This window comes from Phocoena sinus, chromosome 13, assembly GCF_008692025.1.
Source record: "Phocoena sinus isolate mPhoSin1 chromosome 13, mPhoSin1.pri, whole genome shotgun sequence".
Lineage (NCBI taxonomy): Eukaryota > Metazoa > Chordata > Mammalia > Artiodactyla > Phocoenidae > Phocoena > Phocoena sinus.
In genome coordinates, this window is record NC_045775.1 from 51,790,308 (window position 1) to 51,800,351 (window position 10,044).

General features: G+C 36.8%; 1 protein-coding gene across 6 annotated transcripts in view; it reads left to right on the plus strand.

Moving 5' to 3' along the window:
• KIAA1841 (KIAA1841 ortholog) overlaps positions 1 to 9,364 on the plus strand; it is a 72,365-nt gene extending 63,001 nt beyond the window's left edge. For 3 of the 6 annotated variants that reach the window (XM_032653583.1, XM_032653582.1, XM_032653584.1), the window contains 2 exons: positions 1,249 to 1,340; positions 2,222 to 4,106. In XM_032653583.1, coding sequence (XP_032509474.1) covers positions 1,249 to 1,340; positions 2,222 to 2,258 — 129 coding nt within the window. In that variant the 3' untranslated portion in view covers positions 2,259 to 4,106. Of the gene's footprint in view, positions 1 to 1,248; positions 1,341 to 2,221; positions 4,107 to 4,603; positions 4,873 to 9,215 lie in introns of those variants that run through there. The other 3 variants (XR_004352989.1, XR_004352988.1, XR_004352990.1) reach the window with 3 other exon arrangements.
• The last annotated feature ends 680 nt before the right edge of the window (positions 9,365 to 10,044 follow it).

Consider the following 10,044-nt stretch of genomic DNA (forward strand, 5'->3'; position numbering starts at 1 on the left):
GGCATTATTAAGAGAATGAAAAGACAAGCCATAAACTATGGGAATATATGTGTAAAATATTTATCTGGTAAAGGATTTATATCCAAAATATATAAAGAATTCTCAAAACTCATAATAAAATAAACAACCCAATGACAATAAGTGGGCAAAAGATTAATCATACACTTCAGAAAGAAGGGATACAGGTGGCAAATAAGCACAGGAAAAGATGCAACATCATTAGTCATTAGGGAAATGTAAATTAACACCTCAGCAAGATAGCACTATACACCCACTAGAATGTCTAAAAAAGTTTGGGGTTTTTTTTTTGTTTTTTGTTTTTTGGCTGCATTGGGGCTTCGTTGCTGCGCGCAGGCTTTCTCTATTTGTGTCGAGCCGGGGCTCTTCGTTGTGGTGTGTGGGCTTCTCATTGCAGTGGCTTCTCTTGTCTGGAGCACAGGCTGTAGGTGTGCGGGCTTCCGTAGTTGTGGCTTGCGGGCTCTAGAGCGCAGGCAAGCTCAGTAGTTGTGGCACACGGGCTTAGTTGCTCTGCGGCTAAAAAAGTTTTTTAAATATGCTGGCAAGAATATAGAGCAACTGGAACTCTCGTGTATAGCTAGTAAGGATGCAAAAGGGAATGCCTACTTGGGAAAACAGTTTAGCTGTTTCTTATAGCATTAAGTGTTTACTCACCATACAGATCATTTCACACATATCTTTACAGTGGCTTTATTTAGAGTTGCCAAGAGCTAAAAACAACCCAAATGTCCTTTACATGATAAATGAGTAAGACTGTAGAATAGGTAAAAAGAATGAGCTATTGGTACATGCTGCAACATAGATGAATATCCTACACGTTATGCTAAGCAAAAGGAGCCAGATTCAGAAGGCTACAGACTGTATGATTCTATTTATATAATGTTCTGGTAAATGCAAAAGTATAGGGACATAAAACAAGTCAGTGGTTGCCAGGAATTGATAGTGTCAAATCATTGGACTTAAAAGGGGCACAAGGGGATTTTCTTGGGGTATTTGAACTGTTTTATGTCTCCATTATGAGTGGTTACACAACTATATGCATTTGTCAGAACTCAGAACAGTGCACTAAAATGGGTGAATTTTACTTATATAAAATTGTAACTCAGAGCCTGAATTTAAAAAATCAAAATAAAATTACTTCTAAGTTAAAAAGTAATGCCATTTCAATAAAGCAGAGCCTCTATTGGTTCCTTAAAGATAATAACTTAATTTTTCTCCTTTACTGTGCAGTTTGCAGGAGGTATTTATTCCAGGCTCGAAGCACAGATCAAGGCCTCAGTGCCAGTCAGTGCACGGCAAAGCAGCTCGGAGAAAAACACAAGGTGAATCCGCATTAATGAATCCAGAATGCCACTAGCTTTGAAGTGATTTTTTTTTTTTTTGGAAAAATCATATGAACACTAGAAGCACATAATTTGAGTTTGGTTTTATTTTGTTTCGGGGATTTGATCATCCAGACATTAATTAGAACCAGATTTTTAACTTAAAAGTTAAGACTTGAAGAGGTCATGATCACAAAATTTAATGAAAGTATACTTTTTTTAAAGTTTTCTGTTTATTGAGTCAGCTCCGTTCTGAGCCAACTGCTGATAAAAATGTAAGCTATAGTGTGAATTAGCAGGATTTTTATACTATTTGTAAATAATATATTACTACTTTATATAAATCATTGAAACCTTTCTTGTTTCTTGTTCTATCTCTCTTAATAAAGTCTAATTTGTATGTTCTGTGTCACTTTACAGCACAGATTTTCTTTGAAAGATTAACAGTTACTGAGATTTGATTATTAATACTACAGATCCAAATGCCTTATCTGCAATTCTGAAATCCAGAAAGCTCAGAAAGCCAAAAGCTTTTTGCATACATTTGTGGCAACTCAAGCCTGACCTGAGCTACTATTTATAGTTTTTATTTATCCCACTTAATGTAAATGCTCATTTGTTTCACTGAAGAAGTATTAATGTGTTTGGTTGTGAGGCACTGCTCCAGATTCATAATATACAATATATGTACATATTATTTCCCCGAAATTAAAAAAATATCTGAATTCCAAAATAAATCTCCAAGAATTTTTGAAAATGGATTATGGAGCTACATGAAGTTTCATTAAACTTTGACACTGTCAAGCAAACATGACCTAAAGCAGTGGCAACTTATTGTTTTAGAAGCACCTCTGACCTTCTTTTCTGTTTAAAAAATCTAGGTCTAAAAGTCGTTTTGGTCAAGGTCGGCCTGCATAAAGCACCTTAAAATATAAGAAGACAGAAGACTCACCTCTGGACATCTGAAATTGCTCATCACTTCTTGAAGGTCTTCAGAATGATGACTTCTAAATGTTTTAAGTTATTTATTAATTATTCTTGCAAGCCACATAAATCGTAGTGCTAAAAGAAATATATAGTTAGGTCTTATGAAATCTAATTGTAAATATGAAACTTCTTAAATCTAATTTTCCTTTGGTGTGATGCTAGGCTATGTAGAAAATTAGTATTTACAAATTTGCATACTTAAGCCTCCTAGTATTTGTTATCCTTTATTTATTTGAAAGAGGAGGTCTAAACTCTCAAGTAGCTAAGAGTTTTTTAAGACCTTAAAAATTAGGGGAACACAGCTGGTAGTGGTATGGTACATGTGCACTAATTATAGTATGTCTTTTGGGCTGTAAATCTTGGGATAGCACTGAGAACTGCAATTTGTGTGATGAAATTTCCAGTGATGCTAATTTTAAGTTTGCATGATTATTAAGGAGTTACAGATCTCAAGACTGCATTAAATAAATTTTCAAGATGAAGTAGTTCTTGTGTTGGGCATAAGCCTTAATTTTTTTCAGCATTATTCCATAGAAAGCACAACGTTAATCCAACTCTTTTTTTTTTTTTTAGTTGTGTTTTTTTGTTGTTGGTTTGGTTTTTTTTTAGTTTTTAGTACTTATTGGTCATCTGAGCTGGAATTACTGATTATTACCTCTTTCTTCTGTGAAGCTAGTGCCATTCTGAATTTGTTAAAATAACCATTGATAATTTTAAGGCTAGTAAATCATTTCAGTTGTATGAGACACCCACTGTACAGTTGTCAGGGCACTAAAACTCAACCATATTTCTATGGCCATTCGAATAGCTCCTTAAAACAGTTATAATTAGTTATTACTTTAGAGATGTCTAGAAGGAAAGATTCCCAAATACATTTGATGGATGAAAAATTGCATATATTTAAGAAAAATCAAAATCAAATTCTATTCTGTAGATCATGTTTTAATTTTCTAACCAAGCAGAAAGAGTGCTCAGGGAAAATTTGTTCCAAACCATAAGCATATAAAAATTATGCGTTTGGAAATTACTTGTATGTAGGTCTCTGAAAAACTTTAAGATGCACTGTTTCTATTTTTAGTCTTCCTTTGCCTTATAATTGAAATTTCTTCAGATTAGAAAACAGACTTTAATAGTGTATGACAGAACAGCAATTTCTGTTGAAATGTCCAGGTGTTATACTCAGTTTAGACGTACAGAAATCATTATTTTTAATGAGTGTTTTAGTTGGTAAATGAAGCTAGATTTTATTTGATGTTATACGTATGGCTTTGCCAAGATTTTTGAACTTCTCTTTGGAAATTTTGTTGCAGTCGATATATTTTTCAATTGTTTGATATTTTTGAAACAGATTATAAAATTTTTATTTTCAGAAGAAAATGTTTTATACTATATGATCTGTACGCCCTGTTAAATACCAGCGTCTTGTTTAGTTTACTCTGATCAAAAGGATTTAGGTTTGTACATGTTCTACAGTGCTGTGACGGTCACAATTAAAAGAGGAAAATATGCTCATTTGATTTTTAACTGATGGTAGCAAGGCAAATTACTTCTCCCCTGGGGGGACTGTACTGCTGAATTTTTACAAACAGAATTTGATTTTCTTCAGAATGTGCTTTTAATTTTGTGGATGTCTGTAATTCATAGCACAGGTACCACAAACATTTTAATCAAACTCGTAATAGCATTTGTTTTGCCAAATACTTTGAGGTTTTATCTTCCATTAATTCTGAATTCACATTTATTTAATTGAAATAAACATTAATGACAAAAGTTGTCTGCAAAGTCCCCTGATCTGAATCATTCCATCTTCTCAAAAATGTTCGGATGGGCTCTAGATCACAGGTTTTCATGGAAGAGGTGAACTTTGTAAATTTTAAGGTTGTTTTAAATGAGATTATCCTGGTAAAGATTCAGCAAAACGTTTAAGGGTAAAATACTTCAGAAAAGATAATTTGGTAATAGTGCTGATTCCATACTGTTGGACCATTTTGTTACTGTCCTTCTTCAGAACACTCAGCCAGGTATTGTGAGATATGCTAAGTGCTTTGGAAGCAGAGGCTGAAGCCCTATCACGCTAATCTGCCAAAGGCAAATCTTAGTATAAAAACAAACAAACAAACAAAAACCCTTTTATCTCCAGTACCTCGAATTAATTCTTCAACCCTCAACTATTCCTTAAAGAACTATTATGAACCTCACCTTTTCACACGGCTCAGTTAAAAGGCACTGGGGATACCTAGCCATAAATTGTAGTGCTAAGAGAAATATATAGTTAGGTCTTATGAAATCTAATTGTAAATATGAAACTTCTTAAATCTAATTTTCCTTTGGTGTGATGCTAGGCTATGTAGAAAATTAGTATTTACAAATTTGCATAGTTAAGGCTCCTAGTATTTGTTATCCTTTATTTATTTGAAAGAGAAGAGGTCTAAACTCTCAAGTAGCTAAGAGTTTTTTAAGACCTTAAAAATTAGGGGAACACAGCTGGTAGTGGTATGGTACATGTGCACTAATTATAGTATGTCTTTTGGGCTGTAAATCTTGGGATAGCACTGAGAACTATAGCCAGTCCAATTCTTTTTTAAATTTTATTTATTTTTGGCTGCGTTGGGTCTTCGTTGCTGCACGCGGGCTTTCTCTATTTGTGGCAAGCGGGGGTTACTCTTCGTTGTGGTGCAGTGGCTTCTCTTTGTTGCGGAGCACAAGCTCTAGGCGCGCAGGCTCAGTAGTTGTGGCTCACGGGCTCAGTAGTTGTGACGTGCAGACACTAGAGCGCAGGCTCAGTATTTGTGGTACACGGGCTTAGTTGCTTCGCAGCATGTGGGATCTTCCCTGACCAGGGCTCAAACCTGTGTCCTCTACATTGGCAGGTGGATTCTTAACTACTGCGCCACCAGGGAAGTCCCTAGCCAGTCCAATTCTAATTGGCTAACTCTCTCATTTAAAGCTGATCTATTGGGGAGGATGATATGGGGATAATATTATTTCTACTTTTATAGGACTGTTGCGGGGGCGGGGTAAATGATTTAGAGATCTAAAACAATTAGAACAATATTTTCTGGCTAATCGTAAGGCCTCCAGAAATGTTAACTATTATTATTGTTGCACTGTGGGATCTTAGTTCCCTGACCAGGGATTAAACCCGGGCCCTTCGCAGTGAGAGGGTGGAGTCCTAACCACTGGACCACCAGGGAATTCCCTGTTATTTTAATATTTGGGAAGTGCCCTTAAAAGTCTTTAAGATGGGAGATTGATATCCCTCTTCCTATAACTTGAGTTGCTAAGACTGATGTGTGTTTGTTTAATGCAAGAAAGAAAAGAGGCACATAATAGTTCAGTGGTTGCTGTGGCATCATTTGTTACTTTGTTATACTAAACCTCTTGCCTCATTTAAGCAGTGTAAACAGGATTTGTAGGAAGAGGTAGGAAAACTGTTTCCTCCCGTGTGGTGGTGAGTGACCTGTGCTGTCTTCAAAGAGGTTTACTGAAGGAGAGAGTGAGGCTGCAGCATGGTCTTATAGCAGCTCTCCTTCCAAGATTATCTTTCCTTGAGAAAACGTAGCTAGTTTCGCTTTTACTACTTGTCTATGACAAGAGTAGTTCTTATCAAACTGTAGAAGAGTGGTTGCTAAATTAGTAGCTGCTGAGAATGCTGCTAGCTCTCTTAAGGTGCCTTATCTCCTTTAGTCTCACAATAAACCCCCAAATCGGGTATTATCCCCATTTTATAGGTGGAGAAGAAAGTTCAGGGAGCTAAAGTAATCCGCACACTGGGATTGAAGTCTAGGTCTGTCAGCACATTCCAACACCTTGAAACAATTTTACCTTGGATTACCTGAAACATTTTCTCTTAGAGTGCTTCCCGGCTCACTGGCAGCTCCTTCAAACTGAAAACAAGTGATCCCAGCTCACTCCCTGTGGTTCTAGCCTTGTTTATCCAAGTGCCCACTTGAGATTTGTATTTGGAATATCAGTAGGTGTCTCCAACTTAACGTAATAAAAGCAGGACTTGTGTTATGTCTCCCCAACCCACCACCAACTCCCTGCTCATTCAGTAAATGGCACTACTGCCCACTCAAGTGCACAAGCCGAATGTTTAGAAATTCCTCATTATTCCTCTTTTTCCTTCACTCCCCACATCCAATTCATCGGCAAGTCTGATATAAAACCTACATCCATTTGCTTCTCTCCATCGCCATAATCTATCACTCCAAGTTATTAACATCCCCAAGCCTCCTAAGTGATTCCAGCTCCCACTCTAACCTCTGTTATTCACAAAGCAACTACAGTAATTTTGAAACGTGAATCAGATCACATCACACTCCAGTAGCACCTCATCAAACCTAGAATAAAATCCAACTTCCATTGCCCGGGTTTACAAAGTCCCACACAGCCTAGCCCCTGGCTGCCTCTCAGTCTCCTTTCCCCTCTTGCTACTACATTCCAGTCACATGGCCTACCTGCTCCTCCAATAAGTAAGCTCATTCCCACCATTTAGTTCCTTCACATTACTGTTCCCACTGTCTAGAAGCCTCCTTATTATAATTCAGATTTTAGGTTAGGTGTCATTTCCTCACAGGAGGCATTTCCATGTACCCAATCTAAGGTAGCTACCCAAGTCACTCTCATTACATCATCATAGTTTATTTCTGTACAAACCACAAATCTGACATTATTACATCATTATTTTTTCTTTTCTTTTTTTCTTTAAGTCTTTATTGAATTTGTTACAATATTGCTTCTGTTTTATGTTTTGGTTTTTTGGCCCCTAGGCATGTGGGATCCCGACCAGGGATTGAACCCGCACCCCCTGCACTGGAAGGCAAAGTCTTAACCACTGGACCACCAGGGAAACCCCTTCTTTCTTTCCTTTTTGTCTATTGGTTTGCAATTTGTCTTCCATGCCAGAAAATGAAATGCATCCAAATAGGAAAAGAAGTAGGGCTTCCCTGGTGGCACAGTGGTTAAGAATCCGCCTGCCAATTCAGGGGACACGGGTTCAAGCCCTGGTCCGGGAAGATCCCACATGCCGTGGAGTAACTAAGCCTGTGTGCCACAACTACTGAGCCTGCGCTCTAGAGCCCACGAGCCACAACTACTGAAGCCTGTGCACCTAGGGCCCGTGCTCCGCAACAAGAGAAGCCACTGCAATGAGAAGCCCGCGCACCGCGACAAAGAGTAGCCCCACTCACCGCAACTAGAGAAAGCCCGTGCGCAGCAATGAAGACCCAACGCAGCCAAAAATAAATAAATAAAATAAATTAAAAAAAAAAAGTAAAACCATATCTATTCACAGATGACATGATCTTGTATATAGAAAATCCCAAGAAATCCACTAAAAAACTATTAGAACATATAATTAAGTTCAAGATTTCAGGATATACAATCAACATACAAAAATCAATTTATTTCTATATACTAGCAATGAAAAATATGAATATAAAATTTTTAAAAATTCCCTTTACAATAGCATCAAAAAGAATAAAATAATAAATTTCACAAAAGAAGTGTAAAATGTGTACTCTGAAAACTACAAGATATCATTGAAAGAAATTAAAGAAGATCTAAATAAATGGGAAGATTATCCCATGTTCATGGATCAGAACAATTAATATTGTTAAGATGGTAATACCCCTCAACTTGATCTACAGATTCACCACACTTCCTGTCAGATTTCCAGCTGGCTTCATTTTAGAAACTGACAAACCAATCCTAAAATTCATATGGAAACTCAAGGGACCCAGAACTGCCAAAACAATTTTGAAAAAGAACAAAGGGTTCACACTTTCTGATTTCAACTCTTACTACAAAGGTGCAGTAATCAAGGCAGTGTAGTATAGTACTAGCATATGGATAGACATACAGATCAATGAAACAGAATTGAGAGTCCAGAAATAAACCCATCTATTTATGGCCAACTGATTTTCAACAATAGTGCCAAGACCATTCAATGGGAAAAGAATAGTCTTTTCTACAAATGGTGCTGGGAAAATGATAGCTTCATTCAAAGGAGTGAAGTTAGACCCCATCTCACACTATATATAAAAAAAATTGATTCAAAATGGATCTAAGACCTAATTGTAAAAGCAAACTGTAAAACTCTTAGAGGAAAACACAGGGGTAAATCTTTACAAACCTTGGATTTAGCAATGGATACTTAGATAAGACACTAAAAGCACAAGCAACAAAAGGAAAGATAGATAAATTGGACTTTACCAAGATTAAAAACAATGGATTTAGCAATGGATACTTAGATAAGACACTAAAAGCACAAGCAACAAAAGGAAAGATAGATAAATTGGACTCTACCAAGATTAAAAACATTTGTGTTTCAGTGGACACAATCACGAAAGTGAAAAGACAGCCTATAGAATGGGAGAAAATATTTACAAATCACATATCTGATAAGGGACTTATATCCAGAATTTATAAAAAACTCTTACAACTCAAAATTTAAAAAGGACAACCCAGTTTTTTAAATAGTAAAGGATTTGAATAGACATTTCTCCAAAGAAGATGGCCATTTGGCCAAAGCCACTTGAAAAGATGCTCAACATCATTAGCCATGAGGGAAATGCAAATGAAAACCACGAGTTACCACTTCATACCCAGTAGAATAGCTATCACCAAAAAGCCACCTAATAATGTTGCCAGGAATGTGGCAAAATTGGAATCCTCATAAACTCCTGGTGAGAATGTAAAATGGAGCAGCTATTTTGCACTTTGCAAAGCAGTCTGGAAGTTCCTCAAAAGAAATTAAACATAGAGTTACCATTTATCTACCAATTTACCCTAACAGGTATATCACTTTCTATTTAGTCTCTTCTTGTGTTTACCTATATGCACATATCCATGCACAGAACAGTATTATCTGCTTTTTTTTTCCAGATGGAGAAACTGAGTCCCAGACTTGGCAACTTGTCTAAGAGAAACAGAAAAGAATGACCTGAGCAATGTGCCCTTGATGACGGTATTGCTATGTTAAACAAGTTAACACATGCATGTAAAGCAATTAGAACAGTGCCTGACATATGTAAGTGCTCAAAAAATGTAAAATATCATTAGACCATTATTATTTAGAAGTAGCTATGTGCTCATTCCCACTTTTGGCCTTGCCTCATGCTGTTCTCCCATCTAGATTGCTCTCTTGCTTTGCTACCTATTGAAGTTTTCCCCTTGCTCCAGGTCCCTGCTCAAATCTCACCTTCTCCATGAATCTGCTGACCTCTCTCTTCTCTGAATCGTGTTGCATTCACAACGTTTCCACAGTTTAGCAGTCAGATGTTCTCACTGCTTTTGTTGTTGTTATTGACCTTGACTCCCCAACCAACTCTTATGCTGTATTAGTAAAATTATATACGAAACAAACAACAGTGTTCACATTTGTTAATTTTGAGTGGTAGGTTGTTTAGACTATGCTTGTCTGTAGTTAATATTTTCCCAAATTAAAGAAAAAAATGGAGGACTTCCCTGGTGGTCCAGTGGTTAAGACTTCGCCTTCCAATGCAGGGGGTAGGGTTCGATCTCTGGTCAGGGAGGTAAGATCCCACATGCCTCACGGCCAAAAACCAAAACATAAAACAGAAGCAATATTGTAACAAATTCAAGAAAGACTTTAAAAATGGTCCACATCAAAAAATCTTTAAAAAAAAAAAATTTGAGCCAACCAGATGCTATTGACCATTGAAATTATGAGACTCTCAGAGACTTCCCTAGT